Source organism: Triticum aestivum, chromosome 2D, assembly GCF_018294505.1.
Source record: "Triticum aestivum cultivar Chinese Spring chromosome 2D, IWGSC CS RefSeq v2.1, whole genome shotgun sequence".
Taxonomy (NCBI): Eukaryota; Viridiplantae; Streptophyta; class Magnoliopsida; order Poales; family Poaceae; genus Triticum; species Triticum aestivum.
This window is the reverse complement of record NC_057799.1, coordinates 112,961,842-112,984,684: the sequence shown is the minus strand read 5'-3', so window position 1 is coordinate 112,984,684 and position 22,843 is coordinate 112,961,842. Positions and strand designations below refer to the sequence as shown.

Below are 22,843 nucleotides of genomic sequence, written 5' to 3'. Positions count from 1 at the left end.
ACCGGCAAAGTTTGCACCAACTCTCAACGTGAGAAAGGGCAATGCACGGTACCGAAGAGGCTAGCAATGATGGAAGGGTGAGAGTGCGTATAATCCATGGACTCAACATTAGTCATAAAGAACTCACATACTTATTGCAAAAATCTACAAGTCATCAAAAACCAAGAACTACGCGCATGCTCCTAGGGGGATAGATTGGTAGGAAAAGACCATCGCTCGTCCCCGACCGCCACTCATAAGGAGGACAATCAAAGAACACCTCATGTTTCAAATTTGTTACACAACGTTTATGCTACGGGACTTGCAAACTTCAACACAAGTATTTCTCAAATTCACAACTACTCAACTAGCACAACTTTAATATCACTACCTCCATATCTCAAAACAATCATCAAGCATCATACTTTTCTTAGTATTCAACGCACTTATAAGAAAGTTTTTACTAATGTTGGATGCCTATCATATTAGGACTGATTTCTCAATTTAAGCAAATTACCATGCTGTTTTGTAGGACTCTCAAAATGATATAAGTGAAGCATGAGAGAACAATAGTTTCTATAAAATAAAACCACCGCCGTTCTCTAAAAGATATAAGTGAAGCACTTGAGCAAAAACTATATAGCTCAAAAGATATAAGTGAAGCACATAGAGTATTCTAATAAATTCCGAATCATGTGTGTCTCTCTCAAAAGGTGTGTACAGCAAAGATGATTGTGGTAAACTAAAAAGCAAAGACTCAAATCATACAAGACGCTCCAAGCAAAACACATATCATGTGGTGAATAAAAATATAGCTCCAAGTAAAGTTACCGATGGACGAAGACGAAAGAGGGGATGCCTTCCGGGGCATCCCCAAGCTTTGGCTTTTTGGTGTCCTTAGATTTACCTTGGGGTGCCTTGGGCATCCCCAAGCTTAGGCTCTTGCCACTCCTTGTTCCATAATCCATCAAATCTTTTACCCAAAACATGAAAACTTCACAACACAAAACTTAACAGAAAATCTCGTGAGCTCCGTTAGCGAAAGAAAACGAAACACCACTTCAAGGTACTGTAATGAACTCATTCTTTATTTATATTGGTGTTAAACCTACTGTATTCCAACTTCTCTATGGTTTATAAACTATTTTACTAGCCATAGATTCATAAAAATAAGCAAACAACACGCGAAAAACAGAATCTATCAAAAACAGAATAGTCTGTAGTAATCTGTAACTAACACAAACTTCTGGAACTCAAAAAAATCTACCAAAATAGGACGACCTAGATAATTTATTTATCTACTTCAATTGGAATCAGTATTTTATCACGTTCTGGTGATTTTAAACAATTGTTTCCGTGAACAGAAAGTTTCTGGAATTTTCAGCAAGATCAAATAACTATCATCCAAGAAGATCCTATAGGTATAACTTGGCACAAACACTAATTAAAGCACAAACAAATCTAACCAGAGGCTAGATCAAAGATTTATTCCTAAATAGGAGCAAAAAGCAAAAAAACTAAAATAAAATTGGGTTGCCTTCCAACAAGCGCTATTCTTTAAAGCCTTTTTAGCTAGGCATTGAGATTTCGATGATGCTCACATAAAAGATAGTAATTGAAACACAAAGAGAGCATCATAAAACATGTGGAAATCACATCTAAGTCTAACATAATTCCTATGCATAGGCATCTTGTAGGCAAACAAATTATCAAGGCAAGCAAAAACTAGCATATGCAAGGAAGCGGAAAGAAACAATAGCAATCTCAACATAACGAGAGGTGATTTAGCAACATGAAAATCTCTACAACCATATTTTCCTCTCTCATAATAATTACATGTAGGATCATAAGCAAATTCAACAACATAGCTATCCCATAAAATATTTTCAACACGATCCACATGCATGCAAAGTTGACACTCTTCCAAAATAGTGGGATTATCATTAACTAAAGTCATGACCTCTCCAAACCCACTTTTATCAAAAACTTCATAAGATTGATCAAAATCCAAATATGTGGGATCTAAAGTTGACACTCTTCCAAATCCACTTTCAATAATATTGCAAACACTATTATCAATCTCATATTCATCATGGGGCTTAAATAGATTTTCAAGATCAAAAGAAGAATCACCCCAATCATGATCATTGCAACAAGTAGTAGACATAGCAAAACTAGCATCCCCAAGCTTAGGGTTTTGCATATTATTAGCATGATTGACATTAATAGAATTTATAATAACATCATTGCAATCATGCTTTTTATTCAAGGAGCTATCGTGAATCTCTTCATAAATTTCTTCATCACAATTTTCAGATTCACGAATTTCAAGCAAAACCTCATAAAGATAATCTAGTGCTCTCAAATCACTAGAAATTGGTTCATCATAATTGGATCTCGTAAAAAGATTAGCAAGCGGATGAGGATCCATAGATCTTAGGTTCTCTGCTTAGCAATAAATACACAATTATTCCAACCAAACGAGCAAACGAGCCAAGTAAGACATTAAGGCAAACGGAAAAGAGGGCGAATAAAACGGCAAGGGTGAAGTGGGGGAGAGGAAAACGAGAGGAAAATGGCAAATAATGTAATGCAAGGGATACGAGTTTGTGATGGGTACTTGGTATGTCTTGACTTGTGCGTAGACTCCCCGGCAACGGTGCCAGAAATCCTTCTTGCTACCTCTTGAGCACTGCGTTGGTTTTCCCTTGAAGAGGAAAGGGTAATGCAGTAAAGTAGCGTAAGTATTTCCCCCGGTTTTTGAGAACCAAGGTATCAATCCAGTAGGAGACCACACTCGAGTCCCACATACCTACACAAACAAATAAGAACCTCGCAACCAACGCGATAAAGGGGTTGTCAATCCGTTCACGGTCACTTACGAGAGTGAGATCTGATAGGGATGATAAGATAATATTTTTGGTATTTTTATGATAAAGACTGAAAGTAAAGAAAGCAAAATAAACGGTAATAGGAATAGCTTGTTATCGGGAGATTAATATGATGGAAAATAGACCCGGGGGCCATAGGTTTCACTAGTGGCTTCTCTCAAGATAGCATAAGTATTACGGTAAGTAAACAAATTACTGTCGAGCAATTGATAGAATTGAGCATAGTTATGAGCATATCTAGGTATGATCATGTATATAGGCATCACGTCCGTGACAAGTAGACCGACTCCTGCCTGCATCTACTACTATTACTCCACACATCGACCGCTATCCAGCATGCATCTAGAGCATTAAGTTCATAAGAACAGAGTAACGCTTTAAGCAAGATGACATGATGTAGAGGGATAAACTCATGCAATATGATATAAACCCCATCTTTTTATCCTCGATGGCAACAATACAATACGTGCCTTGCTGCCCCTGCTGTCACTAGGAAAGGACACCGCAAGATTGAAACCAAAGCTAAGCACTTCTCCCATTGCAAGAAAGATCAATCTAGTAGGCCAAACCAAACTGATAATTCGAAGAGACTTGCAAAGATAACCAATCATGCATAAAAGAATTCAGAGGAGATTCAAATATTGTTCATGGATAATCTGGATCATAAACTCACAATTCATCCGATCTCGACAAACACACCGCAAAAGAAGAGTTACATCAAATAGATATCCAAGAGAATCAAGGAGAACTTTGTATTGAGATCCAAAGAGAGAGAAGAAGCCATCTAGCTAATAACTATGGACCCGAAGGTCCGAAGTAAACTACTCACACATCATTGGAGAGGCTATGGTGTTGATATAGAAGCCCTCCATGATCAATGCCCCCTCCAGCAGGACGCTGGAAAAGGCCCCAAGATGGGATCTCACGGGTACAGAAGGTTGCGGCGGTGGAATTAGGTTTTCGTGGTGCTCCTCGATGGTTTGGGGGTACGTAGGTATATATAGGAGGAAGAAGTAGGTCGGTGGAGCCACGAGGGTGGAGGGCGCGCCCACGGGGTAGGCGCGCCCCCTACCTCGTGGCTTCCTCGTCTGTTGCTTTACGTCCACTCCAAGTCCTCTGGATCACGTCTGTTCCGAAAATCACATTCCCGAAGGTTTCATTCTGTTTGGACTCCGTTTGATATTCTTTTTCTGCGAAACACTGAAATAGGCAAACAAACAACAATTTGGGCTGGGCCTCCGGTTGATAGGTTAGTCCCAAAAATAATATAAAAGTGTATAATAAAGCCCATTAAACATCCAAAACAGAATATAATATAGCATGGAACAATCAAAAATTATAGATACGTTGGAGACGTATCACCCACCAGGCGTCGATTGAGGGGGAAACGACAATCTAAGCGAACACCAACGGCTCTCCCACCCAAGTCAGAACCAGGTTGCAGACTGCTAAAGTGAACGGATAGGTCTTGCATAGGCAGATCTGTGCACGACGAGATCCGAAATGTGGCCTGGATCCGTGTTGTGGCCAATATGAATATACTGGACCAGCTCCGAGAATTCATTGAGTTGGCTTCTACCATTACCTCAACCTCCCTCGACCCTCTCACTCCGGACACCATCTCTTGGAACTGGAACCCCAAGGGAGAATATTCCGCTGACTCGGCCTATCGGGCGCAATTCCTCGGCTCTTACTAGAGGTTCTCAAGCAATAAAGTCTGGAAGGCGCATGCGGAGCCGAAGTGCAAGCTTTTCTCCTGGCTGGTCCTCCACAACAGGATCCTAACGATTGATCGACTCGCCAAGTGCTTGGTGGGCTCGGTATCGCAGACCTGGAATGCTTTGGGAGGGCCCTTAGACTTCGTTGGATATGGCTACAAATAAACGACCCTGAGCGGCCATGGGTCGGACCCCAACCACCTTGTGATGCTTCCATTTTCGCCCTGTTTAGGGCCTCCACAACAATCACTATTGGGGACAGGCATAAGGCCTCTTTCTGGGCACTACGCCAGCAGTGCCCTGGGTTGTTTGCCAATTGCAACTAGAAAGAACAGATCTATGCACGATGAGCTCTAAAATGAGGCCTGGATCCGTGTTGTGGCCAAGATGAATACACTAGACCAACTACGAGAATTCACTGAGCTGGCTTCTACCGTTACCTCGACCTTCCTCGACCCTCTCACTTCGGATGCCATCTCTTGGAACTGGAACCCCAACACGGAATATTCGGCTGGCTCGGCCTATCGGGCACAATTCATCGGCTCTTACCAGAGGTTCTCAAGCGACAAAGTTTGGGAGGAGCATGCGGAGCCAAAGTGCAAGCTTTTCTCCTGGCTGGTCCTCCACAACAGGATCCTAACAGCTGATCGACTCACCACGCATGGCTGGCCACATGACCCCGTCTCCTAGCTTTGCCCTCGCGCCCTTGAGAACATTGAACACCTATGCAAGACCTATCTGTTCACTTTAGCAGTCCGCAACCTTGTTCTGACTTGGGTAGGAGAGTCGTTGGCTTTTGCTCAGACTATTGTTTCCCCCTTAATCAACGCCCGGCAGGATGATGGCCTCAAGAATACCGACAACAACCTAAGAAGGCGGCGCAACGACTGCCTCATTTGTATAATGTGGAATGCTGGGAAGGAGAAGAACCGACAAATATTCGAAGGCACAAGATTGACTTACATCGAGGTGGCCCACCTCACCTTCGAGGAGATCATGTAGCGCGATCTGGTCTTTCGGCCAAGAGTGATCCAATTTCATGAGTAGTTAGCATGCGATACTCAGTGTGATCCTTCGGATCTTGGGGTTCCTGGCATGTCCCTTTTAAAACATGTTACACTATACATATTTCCTCTTCTTAATAAAAATGCAGTGCCCTTGCCGGTTCCTCAATATCTAAGGTAGGATTGAGGGAGGCGACTCACTGGGTCCAACGTTCTATGCCCTCTGCCCTAGATGCTGATGTTGGACATCCAGTTGAGCAACAAGTCATGCATAGGAATGGCACCCGCATGGCATGGGTACGGGTGGAGCCACCCCATACCCTTATTCCGCCCCCGAGTTTACCCATCACCCTTACCCATGCACACCAACGGCCACATTTTTCCCATACCCGTTACCCGTAGGTATAATTAACCGTGTTTCTAAAACATCAATTTGAACAACTCATAGTTCTAAACAACAACATATAATAATAACTTACAACAATAAATTATAACAACAACACATACTTATAAACAACAACACATTTATTAAACAACATCATTTTCTCGTAAACAACAACACATCAAAATATCATCACATAGTCATACATTTTTATGCCTGAGTAATATATGGCAGTGGGGGTCTCTCCTACTGACTTTCAATGGTAAAAAAACATAGTCATACATGTTGAGTCCGCAAATTCATGACAAAATGTAGACTATAGAGATAATTTCGAGTTCACATAGATTTTATATGGAAACATGGGTATGTGGGTATGGGTTATACGATCCTATCCCCGTACCAGTTCTACCCGATGGGTTTTAGATTTTTCCTATTTATTATATACCAATGGAAAACTTTTTGTCCCATACCCTTACCCTAATAGGGTTTTTACCCGCAAGGTACGTGGGCAATGGATACCCATTGCCATCCTCATCTGCGTGCCATGGACTCCTTTGGTTCCTATTTACCCAATTCACTATGGTTGTACGTGCCCACTAACCATATAGAAGATAGAAGGAGTAAGTTTGGGATAGAAATGGACAGAAAAATCAGAGAAACTGGTGAGGAAAAAAAGGAAAAATAGAAAAATAGAAAACCGTGAAGAACAAAGAAAGCTGACTAGAAAAACAAAAGAAGCGAAAAAGAAAAAAAAACAAAAAACCAGCCACAAACTAGTACAACGAGCGATCGATTGATAACTTAAAACGAGCGAGCGAGGAGAAGTAGGCTTGGCCTATTACAAAAACCTTCAACAAGACAGAAGGAGGACTTGCACTAAGAGAGATATAGTCGCCGCGTGATGCATGCGCCCCAGGGTAGGACTACACAGCTCCGCCCCTGCTTTTAATCGTAACGAAAATTCCAAACTTATTGTATGTTATCTCCATGTCTGCCAGCTACCCAGCTGGATCCATACGTGGTCCTTACTTTGCCGGGAGAAGGAATTGGCACCCATGGTCTTTGTATGCAAGCAATGGGAAATGATTGCTCGGGATTTATTCAACCGATTTGATTGGCGACCTGCTAGTAGGATTTGTGATGCATGATGCCTCACATATTAATACATCTTGTCGTTTTAGCCATTTGGGCTGCCCATTGGGGTCCTTATTCTTAAACAACTTTCGTATTGTATCATGTTGACGTTGCAATATTAACTAATTAATGACTGTGCATCACTCAATACAGAAGCTGAGTGCCTTTCCCTTTTTTCGAAGAAAATAATCCGATGTTGCATACTTTTTTTGAACAAACCATACACTTAATGTCATTAACTATGTCATACTTCGTTAGTATTAATAAGGGTACACTTGGTTTCACGGTGGGATATGGATAGCCATCTTTTAGATGGTTAGCCAACATATTGAGTTGTGAGATAACCACATGCTTAAAATATTACACCAGAATCTCTGCTATTAAAGGAAGTTGGCTTCCCTTTCATTCTTCTTCCCCTCCCATAAATACATGTTCTCTTCTATCATTTTTTCCTAAACAGACCCCACCTCCTCATTTATAAGGAAAGAAACCCCTGCAAAGCAATCATCAAAAAAAAAAATCTTCAATAGCCAGAATTCCCTTGCAAGCAAACAGCAAAAATAGCTCACGTAGTTGTACGTACACAGTCTCAATCATATTATATCTTTCCTTACCTTTGTGACTTTGTCTATGGGTTCTCTCCCCCACAAAATATTTCAATCTCAAACCCAATCAACAATTTTCTATGTTGAAACACTAGAATAAAGTTGCCCCTATTGCAACACACGAGTATTTAGCTAGTAGTTATTGGAGTCGGGCACTCTTGCTCGTCAAACCATTTTTCTCGTTCTCTTGCCTCATCTGAACAAAAAAACCTAGTGCTATCTCTCCCTCTCTCGTGCACGCTAAATGTGTTGGCGGTCGAATGAGCACGCACGGTGGCATATAGGTTAGCCTCCATCTCCCATCCCCCCCTAAGCCACTCCACCATTGCAAAATGACTTACTAATGACGACCCAAAATACCCATTAGCAGCAGTAGGTTGCACATCATTGCTAAGTGCTCACTAGTAATAGGTAACCAATAACGGGCATCCACTCGACATTCATATTAAGGGTACTAGTAACAAATGGCCCATCTGCGCGGATCACTGGTAGTTCGTCCAAGCCTAGCTTAGTGACATGTTCACGCCCCACCACCAACTCAACAAGGAGGAGATGGTGTTTGGCCTTTTGGCAACCCCTTAAAGATCCGAAGAGCTAGCCTGAGTGCCTTCTTCCTACTCTAAATTTGTGCACAAGTAGCTTGGGGAATCTATCGCCAATGAAAATTTTATCGACCATAGTACTTATGAACCAGGGAGAGATAACCTAGATCTAAGATCCGACCTTATTTGTTGGAGACTTCAACCAGTTGCAGTGAGCTCACATGGGACACTTAATTTTGTAATGTGCGCCCGGGGTACGCCGGAGGAATGCTTGATGTGTGGTGGTGGACCCGGCAATCGTAGTGGAGTGTTTGATGTGTGGTGTTTCCTCGACTTAACGTTGTAGGAGGCGGAGATGGTGGTTGCAACGACGATGATGGACAACGACAATGCTAAATCTAATGATGGTGTCATAAGAAAAGAAGTGAAGGCAACTCGTGAGCATGTCCGGGGGTAGATAGATAGATAGATAGATAGATAGATAGATAGATAGAGAGAGAGAGAGAGAAGTCGGGCGGGCCAGTGGGGCGAACGCGACGCCGTGATGAAGGACATCCAGATGCGTTTTTATGATAGGAGATAGTGCTTTGTAAACTTTGCCTTGTACACTTCTGATATGTTTTGACGAGAAGAAATGGTGTCGAGTCGACAAAAAGGAAGGGAGTTGAGTGTGGACTGTGGATAACGTACGGTAAGAAAAAGCGTGTGCCTTCGAGGAAGACGTATTTCAGAAGCACGCAGATCCCGACGACGCCCGCCGCGTGTCAACGGCGGCGCGCCATCCCACCGGAATAGGCTTTGACCCCGTGATCCGGCGCCTCATCTCACGCCACGCCACCCACCCCGCGCGCCCCGACAAGTGGGGCCCACGTTCCACCCCCGCGCCCATATCTCCCTTCTTCCTCCTCCCCCATTCCCTCCCCGCTACGCCACCCCGTCCCGCCCCCCTGCCGCATGGCGCTCGCGCGAACCGTCCCGCTCCCGCAGCTCGCTTCGGCCTCGTCCCTCCCCCGGCACCGCCGCTGCCGCCTCCTCCTCCCCGCAATGTCGCAGGCGCGCGGCCCCCCCGCGCGAGGGATCGCCTGCCGCGCCGCGACGACGACGCCGGCCGCGGTGGCGGCGGTGGGCGTCGGGGAGGACCTGCCCGAGGGCTACGAGCAGATGATGCCGACCGTGGAGGCCTCCCAGCGGCGGCGCGCGGGGGTCCTGCTGCACCCGACGTCGCTCCGCGGCCCGCACGGCATCGGCGACCTCGGCGACCAGGCAATCGCGTTCCTCGACTGGCTCCACGGCGCCGGCTGCACGCTCTGGCAGGTGATTACTGACACGCATTGCCCTTGGCGTTACCGAGCTGCTGCCCGGTTAGGTTGCCATTGGCGTGCAACAGTAAACTCTTGCTGATTGATACGGAGTAGTAATAATTTAGGAATTTTGTGTGGTGAGTGTAGAGTTATCACAAGGGACGATAGAAAAACAAGATTGTTTTCAAAGTTGGGATAAATTGGAATCATAATAAGATGGAGGGATTCGAGCCATTTGTACAGTGGTTACAAAAATACAATGTAGCACAGTTTAACATTCTTGCTGCACATTGCAATGCTGATTGGTTTTCTTAATATTCTCTGCACTGCGATAAACCGTGATGGTGTGTGAAAACGTGATCGGGCAGTGGGATGAAATAAGCCGATGGACATGAAACAACACAAAAGCAATCTCTCTCGGTTCTCTCTGACCATTACAGTTAGTTCAGTGATTTTGTTGCTTTTGCTAAATCTCGGGGTTTTCATATGCTATTTTGGTGTCGTGCTTGTGTTCTTTTAATTGCCTTGTGCATTAAACCGAGTTTCCAAAATGCTGATTATCGGTTTGATCCATGTCAACAGGTTCTTCCACTTGTTCCCCCGGGAAGAAAATCCGGGGAGGATGGTTCTCCTTATTCAGGACAGGTGATGCTTTATGTTAATTAGAATTTTGTTTGCCTATTTCAGAGTTAACTTTGCACTAGGTACTTTAGCCTATTTATAGCAGTAATTCAATGGTAATAGGGAACATTCATTGACATTTGCAGGATGCAAACTGCGGTAATACACTATTGATTTCTCTTGAAGAGCTTGTTAAAGATGGGCTGTTGATGGAAAACGAACTTCCTGATCCTTTGTGAGTTTGAATTTCTTCAGTCACTTGTAAAAGCACCTATAAGTTTGTCGTTGACCTTTTGTGTGTTTAAATTAATTACAGAGATATGGAATATGTTGAATTTGACACTGTTGCTAATCTGAAAGAACCTCTTATTGCCAAGGTTAGTTATTAATGGTTGTTATATCGGTCATGTCCTTTCCGCCAAAAAAAGACACGTCCTGTCCACTTTGTTTAATGTGCAAGCTTATACATACTTCTGTTTTTTCCCTTGAATTTGCTATCCTACCAGCCTGGTACAATATGTATATGTTTGGATGACTTATTGCATTCGTTGAATTGTTGGCTGCTTTCATATTTTGAAAACGCCAGAATAAAGTTATCTAAATGATATTACCTTGGCCTATCAACAATTCAACAGCCCGAGTACTACTGTATGGCAGCATGTAAAAATGGTTGCTCCATTTCATTTTTGGATGGGCCATACAAATCATTATTTTTCATTCTGTGTACATGGACATTCTTTGGTGGTCAAGTTTAAATATTCTTGGTTAGTGTAAGAACAAAATTAGTGCTCATTGACAAAAGAAAAATGCGTCTCTATCATGAAGATTGGTTAGAGTTAACAGTTTATATATACATCTTTTATTCTAGGCAGCAGAGAGGCTCCTACAGAGCCCTGGAGAGCTCAGAAGGCAGTATGACGAATTCAAGAAAAATCCAGATGTTTCAGGCAAGAGATCTCGATTTGCTGTCAAAACAATGCTTTCTGCGTCTCTCATATTCTTATTGGGAAAAACACATCTGCCTCTACTGTTAACATAAGGTTTACATTTTCTAATTATAAACCGTCCGTTCGAATAAAAATAAACATAACTTCAATCAAAATGTTGGGCAAGCACCAAGGCTCAGATGACAGTCTTAATTCAGCTGGGTTTCGTTTACAAATACGTGTCTTTTCTGTTCAAAAGGGAATATAGCAATGGCGTTGATGTCTGAAGTGATAACATTAATACATAGTATAGTCTATAGTGTTTATCTCCTCTTCCTGCCAGGTTGGCTTGAAGATGCTGCACTTTTCGCTGCTATCGACAATAGCATCAATGCAGTGTCCTGGTCTGAGTGGCCTGAACCGCTGAAAGATCGCCATCCTGGAGCCTTGAAAGATATATATGAAAACCAGAAGGACTTTGTGCGTAGCTTAAACTATTCATTTTGCAATGTAATTATGTTTTACAAAAATACTGGCATATTTATATATTGCACGTGTTATGCAGATAGAAAATTTTATGGCACAACAGTTCTTATTTGAAAAGCAATGGAAACGGGTTCGTTCACATGCTCAGAAGCTGGGCATCAGCATAATGGGTGACATGCCTATATATGTTGGCTACCACAGCGCAGATGTTTGGGCAAACAGGAAATCATTTTTGCTGGTATACCTCACTGGTTTCCCCTAACGAACATACTTCTACCGGTGAAGAATTGAAATTTTCTAAGCTGTTATTTTTTATTGTTCTCTGGTTGTAAAGGACAAGAATGGTTTCCCTACATTTGTTAGTGGCGTTCCCCCTGATGCATTCAGTAAAACTGGTCAGCTATGGAACAGGTAGATGCTTCAGTTCCTGTCAATTTGATTTTTCCTAGTTCTTGCCTGTTGGGTTTCCAGTAACCCTACATTCCCTGTGACATGAAAAAAGGTTGAACACACTACTTCCTTTGCTAAACTTGCAGCCCATTGTATGACTGGAAATCTATGGAAGCAGATGGCTTTGCATGGTGGGTAAAGAGGATTAAACGTGCCCTTGATTTGTATGATGAGTTCCGTATTGACCATTTCCGGGGGCTTGCTGGTTTTTGGGCAGTTCCTTCGGGTAAGCTAAACACATCACTGCGCTTACCTGTCTGCATAATAAATATTATACTGTAAGTAAATTTATTTTATTTTTGAAAAAATTGGAATTCATTATGCTAATCGATTACGCTTGCACAATGTAGGATCAGAAGTAGCGATGTTTGGAAGCTGGAGGGTGAGCATCGACTTCTTGAATGGTACTGTTTCCTTTTCTTCACAAAATCTTTGATGCTGATGCTATCTCCTGTTTTCTTTGGCAGTAGGCTGGACCAAGGAATGCCTTTTTTGATGCGCTGTTCAAAGCTGTTGGTAGAATAAATATAATCGCTGAAGACCTGGTAAATACTGGAGCTTTTTCTTTTAACTGCTGAAAGTGTAATCTGGAATCAAATGCATAGTTTTTGGTGGATTTGTGCAAACTTAGATACTAAAAAAAGTACTAGCCATGATTTAATCATAATATTTGTTGTGGAGTATTAAAATTGGATCTGAGAGCGGTTGTAGTTTAGTTGCAGCCAGCTGATTCGCTTATTTCGTGCTCACTGGCGGTGCCAGAGCCGCAACCCCATGGGTCAAATACACAATTATCTAAATTTACACTGTTTTTAGTGTTAATCTCATGAAATTTGACAACTATAATGTGGTTTTGCAAAAAAGTTGTCTGGTCAGCTGGCCCCATAGTCTTAATGTGGCAACCTTTTTTCATGCTTATGGTTCTCTTTTCATTCCAAAACTAATTGTAGGGGGTGATAACCGAAGATGTTGTTGAGTTAAGGAAGTCTATTGGGGCTCCAGGGATGGCAGTTCTTCAGTTCGGTAATAGTCCAAGTGCACTATGACCATGCTTCCTTTCTATAAGGAACTATGGCTCTGGGAGTATACGTGAAATATTAACTAAGATTTGAATGGTCTAATATCAATTTGTATACTGGACAGCTTTTGGCGGTGGTCCTGGCAACCCCCACTTACCTCATAACCATGAATTGAACCAAGTTGTATACACTGGGACACATGATAATGATACAGTTAGTACCCTAACCCTTTCCAAAACTCCTTTATTCACATCTTTTGGAAGATTACTTATTATATTATTTACAGTTTTGGAAGTTAAATTTAGTCCTGACACTTTGAATCATGTCTTCCTCAGGCTGTTGGCTGGTGGCAAAGTTTACCAGAGGAAGAGAAGCAAACTGTCAGTGTTTAGTGTACCATGACACGATGTCTGGTACCATGTCTTCCTAATCTTACTCCCTGTACTTCTTTCAGGTGTTCAAGTATCTACCGCAGGTCAGCAACTTGGATGTCTCTTGGGCGCTAATTGCTACTGCTCTCTCTTCCGTTGCAAGGACTTCCATGGTAACCATGCAGGACATACTCAGCCTTGGCAGCTCTGCTAGGATGAACACTCCAGCTACACAGGTTATCGGCTGCACACCGCCTGCTTGTAAAAGAGCTAATTTGCAGCTAGAATAAATAATCAGTAGCCTCGTGAAGCTTATTCTCTCTTCTCCTTATCCGCAGAAAGGAAATTGGAAATGGAGGATACCAAGCTGTGTCAGCTTCGACAGCCTTAGCCTCGAAGAAGCAAAGCTGAAGGAGTTGCTTACGCTGTACGGCCGGCTGTGAAGTTGTCGGTTCTCCAGCACTCCTGTGTTCTCTGTCTCTTCAGGCTTGGAACTGCCAGACGGTACTGCCATAAACTAGCAGCCAAACATGAAGGATCTGGCTGCTATTGTTCCGTGGGATGTTGGCACCTGTCCCCGAATAATAGGGTTGTGTTGATTGGTTGCAAATTAACATGCTTGAACTTGAAGCGTCTTGCATCTTTACAATTTGCTATTATGGTGTATATAGATAGTCCTTTATGTTCCCATTTCGTCTATGCTATTGTAACTCATGAGTCTTGGAAACTCTTAATAAGTGGGATATGTGTATCAAGTTCTTTTTACATTTCAGAGAGAAATCTCTGTGTTGAGGTTTACTTTTGTATTTATCGAATTGTGCTGCCCTCAGCTGGAAGGAGTTACGAAAGGTCTATTTTACCTTGCCGGATTAATCCGCTTTTAGGCGAAACTCGCTGGTTGAATGCAGCCAAATGTTGATAAATTTGGCAACCTTGGTTATACAGTATGCTTGCTCCCTGTTGTGAAGAAAGCACAGGAACGTTGAGTGGTACTGTGGTAGTAACTCCAGCATTCGAATGGAAAAGAAGAAAAAGACATAACACAAGAGATGCAAGCACAAAGCAGAGCACCGTCCTCAAGGGCAAATGCTTCGCTAGGAGGAAAGGGACCTTTTTGTTAGGAAAAAGGAGTAATGAAATGAGTCATGAGGAAATACCGGGCATGTATGCAATATACTAGGGACCAGGGCGCAAAATCTCGAAAGAGCACCGTCCTGCAGGTGTGGAGGACCTCGTTAGAAGGATAGGGGGCAGTGGAGGGATCTAGCCGTAAGAAAAAGGAGCAATTACAGGACACAAAAGGAAAGCCGAGGGCCTACCTGCAAAATACCAGGTACCTACGTGGAAAATCTCAAAAAAATTGGACCATTTCTCGATTTGTGCGTGTCATCCTTGCGCAGGGGCCATGCTAATCTTCTCTGTATCGTTCCAATTTTATCGGATGTCCCCGAAGGGACAGTGAAGGTGCAAGCGTTGAGCTTATAAACCGGTCGAAACCTCTCTCGCTAGCCGATGTGGTACTAAACAGACAGGCGTCCTCTTCGTGCGTGCGTGCGTCCCGCAAAATCGCTGTAAAGGGTAAATGGGCCGCATCTGCGTTTAGGCTGGGTCTTCCTCTTGTCGGCCCACTATACGAAGCGGGCTTAAAACATACAGAAAGCCTGAGTATCTGTGTATGTGCACCTCAAAAACAAACAAAAAACTATCTGTGTATGTAACCCTCGGTCGCTCAAAAGAATAAATGTAACCCTCTAAAATCCCCTAAAACAAAATGAAACCCTGAAAAAAGAAGAATCTGTGCATGCACCGTTCCGTAATTTTAGCAAGTGATCAAGTGCATGCACCTTTTGGTTTTAACAAAGCCATCTGAAGTCAACCTGGTCAAGACTGGGTGGCCACCTATGCCAAGAAGGATGGAAAACGATGAAAATCAACCGACTGATTTCAGCACGTCGTAAGCCGCCTCGTTTTCGTGACACGTGTCCCCTCACGCGCTCTCCCCCTACCTCCGCATAACCACTCATCCCTGGCATCCTTATCCTTTCCCATCTCTTCCCCAGAAACATTCTTTTCCCCTTCTCTCTACATGATCCAGCCATTGAAGCTAGAGGATCCCGTCCCCCGACCCGGCCTCCACACTCGACCCCACCTCACCCCCCGCCCTCGCCGCCGACGACGCGCCCCTCCTCTGCCGTAGCGGCGACCCGAGATCCGCCCTTCCCCGACGACCATGCCGGTGGCGCAGGCGGGAGGGCAACCCGTGGCCGCGGACAGCGCCTCGTCCCGCAGGAACCGCCGCCGCCAGAAGAAGTCCTCCAACGCCAACGCCGCGCCCGTGGTCGCTGTTCCGGCGCCGGTGCCGCCCACGCCGATGCAGCGCCTCTTCGACACCAGCCGCGAGGTCTTCGCCGGCTCCGCCCCTGGCTTCGTCCCCCCGCACGACGCCGTCGCCCGCCTCGCCGCAATCCTCAGTGAGCATCCCCTCCAGCGCCGTCGTGCTATGTGGGGGTCACCGGTGCTGCTACGGTGGAGCTGCAATGCAACACCGATGGCGGAGCTGCAACGCTGCGTGCATGGACCTCAAGTCATCGGCGGCGCGGCAGAGCTGCGATGCAGCGCGTGTACTGCTGCGATGGAGCATGGACAGGCGGCTGCCGGTGCTGTGATGGAGCACTGTCGGACCACCAGTGCTGCGACGGAGCAGCTCCCTTGCGGCTATGGAGCATCGCCGGACCACCGATGCTGCGATGAAGCAGCTCCCTTGCTGCTATGGAGCATCGCCGGACCACCGGCGCTGCGATGAAGCAGCTCCCTTGCTGCTATGGAGCATCGCTGATGGCTACCTGTGCTCCGATGTAGCACTCGGCGGCGGCTCAAGGTGCCGCATCACAGCGCTTGCGACGGCCACCAGTGTTGCGACATTGAAGCAGAGAGGGGAGTGGGGGCTGGTTCCTGGTTGTCGGGGAGATGTGCGTGCGTTGACCAGTCCACTGGCTGAGAGGAAGGATCAGACGGTTCGGCCGGGCTGATCTAACGGTCAACTAGGCGGCTTAAAATTTCCTGGCATCAGCCGGCTTACGCCTAGCATCGGCGAGGGAGAGTTGATTAAAATCAATTTAGATGGAGCTTTCCACTAGACGCCACAGTGATATCCTTTTTGCTGCAGCCGCATACCAGTGAAGCTTTGCATGCAGAGACACGCCCTCATCCAAGGCTTGTCCATTGCCGAGCAACTGGGCATGGGGAATGTTCTGTTTGAGACTGACTGCATTACTCTGAAGCAAGCCACCACACAGCGATGATTTTGGTACTGCCCCGCTTGCCGCTTGGTGCTCTGTTTAGAGAGAGAGAAGCTAAATTCCACCTTAGTCTTGATTTTATTGATGCTAGTGTTGAGTCTTGTCCACCTGAATGTAATAGGCCTGCTCATGAGCTGGCTGCGTTGGGTGCTGGGCAAGTTCACGGCGATCACATGTTGTTGTGGTTGACGAACTGTCCAGATGCTGTAAAACGCTTGATGACCGACGATTTAGTCCAGCCTTAATGGAAAGCTTGGTTTTCCTGTAAAAAAAAGTCAGCCTACCTTCCACGAGCTTATTGGATACGGGCAAGGATAGTCGAATTGGGCCAATCTACGTTTTTTTTAATAGGCAAAAGTTTCTCAATACAGGCACGGTCCCTATGGCGGGGTTCCTATACGGCGCATAGGTCGCCCGCTAGCGAGTGGGCGCGTACCCCCCTGAGCGTTCGCAGCTTTTTGGGCCGGCCCATAGAGGGATTCCTCCCCACCGGTTTGGCAAGGTTCTAGAATTTGCATTTCCTTTTTCTTTTTACCTTTTCTGATTTTTTTCCTTTTTCTCTTTTCTTTAATGTTCCGTTTCTCTTTTTCTGAAATCATGGAGATTTTTTTTGAAATCATGAACAATTTTATTTTTCTCTTTTTTGAAATTACGAACAATTTATTTAAATCATGAACATTTTTTTAAAATCATGAACATTTCTTGAAATTGTGAACATTTTTCTTTTTCTTTTTTCTTTAATGTTATGCTTCTTTTTTTGAAACCGTGAATATATTTTTTGAAATCATGAACATTTTTCTGAAATCGTGAACATTTTTTTGAAATTGGACATTTTTTGAAATTATAAACATTTTTTGAATAGACAAACATTATTTTTGAAATTGCGAACATTTCTTGAATCCTTGAGAATTTATCATTTCCTGAAAAAATTTCAAATTGTGAACAATTTTTGAATTCATGAATAATTGGACAATTTGTAACTTTTTCTGAAATACTAATTATATTTAAAAACAAAATAAAGCTGAAAACAGAGGAAAAAAAGGCTAAAAAACAAGGGGCTCCCCACCCCGCACATGGGCCGGCCCATGAGGGCGCGCGGGGGAGCAGGGAGGGTACGCGCTCCCGTGGCTGCGGGCGCGTACCGCGCTGTATAGGCGCTCCCCTCCATGGAGCCATACAGAGTCACTAGACTCAGTACGACTATAATTATCTGCTAACTATAATGTTCCCGTTTAAACTTCTATGGAGTAAACTCACTCTCTTCCATGAGAGACTTGATCTCAGGAACCAAATGGCCGCTCCCGCTCCCATGCGGCGCCGCCGCGCCACACCGGAGCGCCCCCGTCTCCTTCCTCCGGTCCACTCCAATGACATCTCCCCTACCACCGCCGCCATCGGGGGACTCGCAGGCAAAGCTTGTGTGCCGCAGCGGCGGTGCTTCTCCTCGGCCTAGTCCGGTCAGGGGGGCCGCGGTCCACGCCGGCCGGACCTACGGCAGTGGCGTGGGGCGGTGGCAGCCGGTTTTGGCATGCAGGCGGCGGCGCGACGGGTCCAACGGCGGCGGCTTGAGCGCCCGATCTGATCCCAGATGGGCTTCGGCGGGCCGCACATGCTGCTGTAGTGTACCATCCCTATTTCGTCAATGGCGTGTTGCCACTGGGCTCGACCTGCTACACGTGGACGTCGGGGGCTTCGGCCCTGAGCGTGGCGGTGGTGGCCACCTCCTTCGCTGGAGGTGGTCGGCCTAAGGCTGGGCGGTCGGATCTCAAGATCCGTCATCTAGTCCCGGCTGCGAGTTGGGGAGATAGAGTTGCCGGTGAACCCAAGCCGATGGCGGCGTTTTATGCCGTTACCTTGATGAAGGCATCATCGTATAACTGTTTGTCGACCCACTCGTGCTGCTTCGGGGGAAACCCTAGGATCTAGTCATCCAGATCGGACGATGGCGGTACCGCGGTGCTGTTTCTCCCTTGGGAGCATTGTTTATGGAGCAACGCTGGAAGACAGAGATGGAGTGTCTTCGTCTTGCACAGAGCTTTGGTGGAGCTTTCAAGTCATGCCTGCCGACAGGTGCTACGCCGAGTCATGCCTGGTTGGCAAGTTGATGCGGAGCATCCTATGGACATCACCATTGTCAAGAGCCCGTTTGGCAAGTGACATGTGCAACGTCTACTTCACATACATAAAGGTGAATCGTCTCCTTTACACGTGCTCACTTGACCCTTTTGAGGATGGTATACTACTTGACACTCCACTCGTGTGCATGCATATGTATTGTCGGAACGCTATAGACGACGAGGAGGAGTGCGAACGCAAGTGTACAACTACACAATCTGCGAGGGAAGCCTGGAAGCGACGACGAAAGAAGACAGAGCTGCTGAAGCTACAGCGGCCGGACATCCGGGCCAGAGGCCGGACATCCGGCGCCTGGGCAGCCGCCCAGGAGCTGCCCCAATAGACGGCCAAAAGCATCAGCGGCCAGACATCCGGCGGCCAGCCTGGACATCTGGCGCCAGACCACAGCCGGGACATCCGGCGTCATCCCGGAAATCTGGCAGCGCCTATCCAAAGAAGAACAGATTCAGCCACCGCAAGGCCGGACATCCAGCCAGTGCCCCGGACATCCCGCGTCTTGCGAACAGCCGGACACCCGCCCCCCAGCCCGAACATCCGGCGCCTGCCTGCGCATGGGCAGGGCCCGAGCCCCATGTATCCTCCCCCTCACTTACCCCTTCGTGGGCTAGCTAGCACTATATATAGACCCCCTCCTCCTCCTAGTTAGGGTTAGCAAAGGATTAGCTCATTTGAGAGATAGAGCTTTGCTCATCCACTTGGTTACTTCTCCATTGGAGTCCACGACCTCTTCAGAGAAGATCCCCCAAGTGGATTCAAGACCCTCACGGGAAGACCCCCTCAAGACCTCCTCACGGAGAAGAAGTTGCTACTTGTATCGTCCTATGTTGACTTTGGTGTTGGGGAACGTAGTATTTCATAAAAATTCCTACGACCATGCAAGATCTATCTAGGAGAAGCATAGCAACAAGCGGGGAGAGTGTCCACGTACCCTCGTAGACCGAAAGCGGAAGCGTTAAGTAACGCGGTTGATGTAGTCGAACGTCTTCGCGATCCAACCGATCAAGTACCGAACGCACGGCACCTCCGCGATCTGCACACGTTCAGCTCGGTGACGTCCCTCGAACTTCTAGATCCATTTGAGGTCGAGGGAGAGTTTCGTCAGCACGACGGCGTGTTGACGGTGATGATGAAGTTACCGATGCAGGGCTTCGCCTAAGCACTACGACAATATGACCGAGGTGGAAATATGTGGAGGGGCACCGCACACGGCTAAGAATCAACTTGTGTGTCTATGGGGTGCCCCCCTCCCTCGTATATAAAGGAGGGGAGGAGGGGGCTAGCCGGCCTCATGGTGCGCCCCCAAGGGGGGAATCCTACTCCTACTAGGAGTACGTTTCCCCCTTTTCCTAGTCCTAATAGGAGGAGGAAGGAAGGGGAAGAAGAGAAGAAGGAAAGGGGGGACGGCCCCCCTCCCAATTCGGATTGGGCTTGGGGGCACCTCTTGGCCGCCTCCTCTCTCTTCCACTAAAGCCCATGTAGGCCCATTAAGCCCCCGGGGGGTTCCGGTAACCCCCCGGTACTCCGATAAATGCTCGAACTCATCTGAAAGCATTCCGGTGTCCAAACATAACATTACAATATATCATTCTCCATGTCTCGACCATTTTGAGACTCCTTGTCATGTCCGTGATCACATCCGGGACTCCGAACTACCTTCGGTACAACAAAACACATAAACTCATAATATCGATCGTCATCGAACGTTAAGCGTGCGGACCCTACGGGTTCGAGGACTATGTAGACATGACCGAGACTCACTTCCAATCAGTAACCAATAGCGGAACCTGGATGCTCATATTGGTTCCTACATATTCTACGAAGATCTTTATCGGTCAAACCGCATAACAACATACGTTGTTCCCTTTGTCATCGGTATGTTACTTGCCCGAGATTCGATCGTCGGTATCATCATACCTAGTTCAATCTCGTTACCGGCAAGTCTATTTACTCGTTCCGTAATGCATCATCCCATAACTAACACATTAGTCACATTGCTTGCAAGGCTTATAGTGATGTGCATTACCGAGAGGGCCCAGAGATACCTCTCCGACAATCGGAGTGACAAATCCTAATCTTGATCTATGCCAACTCAACAAACACCATCGGAGACACCTGTAGAGCATCTTTATAATCACCCAATTACGTTGTGACGTTTGATATCACACTAAGTGTTCCTCCGGTATTCGGAGTTGCATAATCTCATAGTTATAGGAACATGTATAAGTTATGAAGAAAGCAATAGCAATAAACTAAATGATCATAGTGCTAAGCTAACGGATGGGTCAAGTCAATCACATCATTCTCTAATGATGTGATCCTGTTCATCAAATGACAACTCATGTCTATGGCTAGGAAACTTAACCATCTCTGATCAACGAGCTAGTCAAGTAGAGGCATACCAGTGACACTTTGTTTGTCTATGTATTCACACATGTACTAAGTTTTCGGTCAATACAATTCTGGCATGAATAATAAACATTTATCATGATATAAGGAAATATAAATAACAACTTTATTATTGCCTCTAGGGCATATTTCCTTCAGTCTCCCACTTGCACTAGAGTCAATAATCTAGATTACATAGTAATGATTCTAACACCCGTGGAGTCTTGGCGTTAATCATGTTTTGCTTGTGAGATAGGCTTAGTCAATGGGTCTGCAACATTCAAATCCGTATGTATCTTGCAAATCTCTATGTCTCCCTCCTTGACTTGATCGCGGATGGAATTGAAGAGTCTCTTGATGTGCTTGGTTCTCTTGTGAAATCTGGATTCCTTTGCCAAGGCAATTGCACCAGTATTATCACAAAAGATTTTCATTGGACCCGATGCACTAGGTATGACACCTAGATCGGATATGAACTCCTTCATTTGCTGCTTCCGAAGCAGCTATGTACTCCGCTTCACACATAGATCCTGCCATGACGCTCTGCTTGGAACTGCACCAACTGACAGCTCCACCATTCAATAAAAATACGTATCCGGTTTGTGACTTAGAGTCATCCGGATCAGTGTCAAAAATTGCATCGACGTAACCGTTTATGACGAGCTCTTTGTCACCTCCATAAACGAGAAACATATCCTTAGTCCTTTTCAGGTATTTCAAGATGTTCTTGACCGCTGTCCAGTGATCCATTCCAGGATTACTTTGGTACCTCCCTGCTAAACTAATAGCAAGGCACACATTAGGTTTGGTATACAACATTGCATACATGATAGAATCTATGGCTGAAGCATAGGGAATGACCTTCATTTTCTCTCTATCTTCTGCAGTGGTCGGGCATTGAATCTGACTCAACTTCACACCTTGTAACACAGGCAAGAACCCTTTCTTTGCTTATCCATTTTGAACTTCTTCAAAACTTTATCAAGGTATGTGCTTTGTGAAAGTCCAATTAAGCATCTTGATCTATCTCTGTAGATCTTGATGCCTAATATATAAGCAGCTTCACCGAAGTCTTCCATTGAAAAATTCTTATTCAAGTATCGTTTTATGCTATTCAGAAATTCAGTATCATTTCCGATCAACAATATGTCATCCACATATAATATCAGAAATGCTACAGGGCTCCCACTCACTTTCTTGTAAATACAGGCTTCTCCAAAAGTCTGTATAAAACCATATGCTTTGGTGTTCCGGGTGGCGTGAGTTGCAAAACTATTCCGCATTGTTTCAAATGAAGACCAAACTCGTAACTCAAATATTCTCCTCCACGATCAGATCGTAGAAACTTTATTTTCTTGTTATGATGATTTTCCACTTCACTCTGAAATTCTTTGAACTTTTCAAATGTTCTAGACTTATGTTTTATCAAGTAGATATACCCATATCTGCTTAAATCATCTATGAAGGTCGGAAAATAACGATACCCGCCGCGAGCATCAACACTCATTGGACCGCATACATCAGTATGTATTATTTCCAACAAGTCTGTTGCTCGCTCCATTGTTCCGGAGAACGGAGTCTTAGTCATGGTTCG

General features: G+C 45.3%; 1 protein-coding gene and 1 non-coding gene across 2 annotated transcripts; one reads left to right on the top strand and one right to left on the bottom strand.

Annotated features, from left to right (window-relative positions):
- The first annotated feature begins 9,157 nt into the window (after positions 1-9,157).
- LOC123052006 (4-alpha-glucanotransferase DPE1, chloroplastic/amyloplastic) lies at positions 9,158-14,196 on the top strand. Its single transcript, XM_044475024.1, has 16 exons — positions 9,158-9,569; positions 10,139-10,201; positions 10,324-10,412; positions 10,494-10,554; positions 11,046-11,124; positions 11,447-11,583; positions 11,669-11,827; positions 11,924-12,000; positions 12,126-12,265; positions 12,390-12,421; positions 12,510-12,584; positions 12,990-13,062; positions 13,183-13,271; positions 13,394-13,438; positions 13,513-13,665; positions 13,768-14,196. Exons 1-16 carry the CDS (start codon positions 9,210-9,212, stop codon positions 13,870-13,872), a joined length of 1,737 nt encoding a protein of 578 aa, XP_044330959.1. The 5' UTR covers positions 9,158-9,209; the 3' UTR covers positions 13,873-14,196.
- A 587-nt stretch (positions 14,197-14,783) lies between these two features.
- Positions 14,784-14,886, bottom strand: LOC123056254 (U6 spliceosomal RNA). The gene has a single exon (XR_006426686.1). It is a non-coding gene; the product is annotated as a U6 spliceosomal RNA (small nuclear RNA).
- Positions 14,887-22,843: the final 7,957 nt, after the last annotated feature.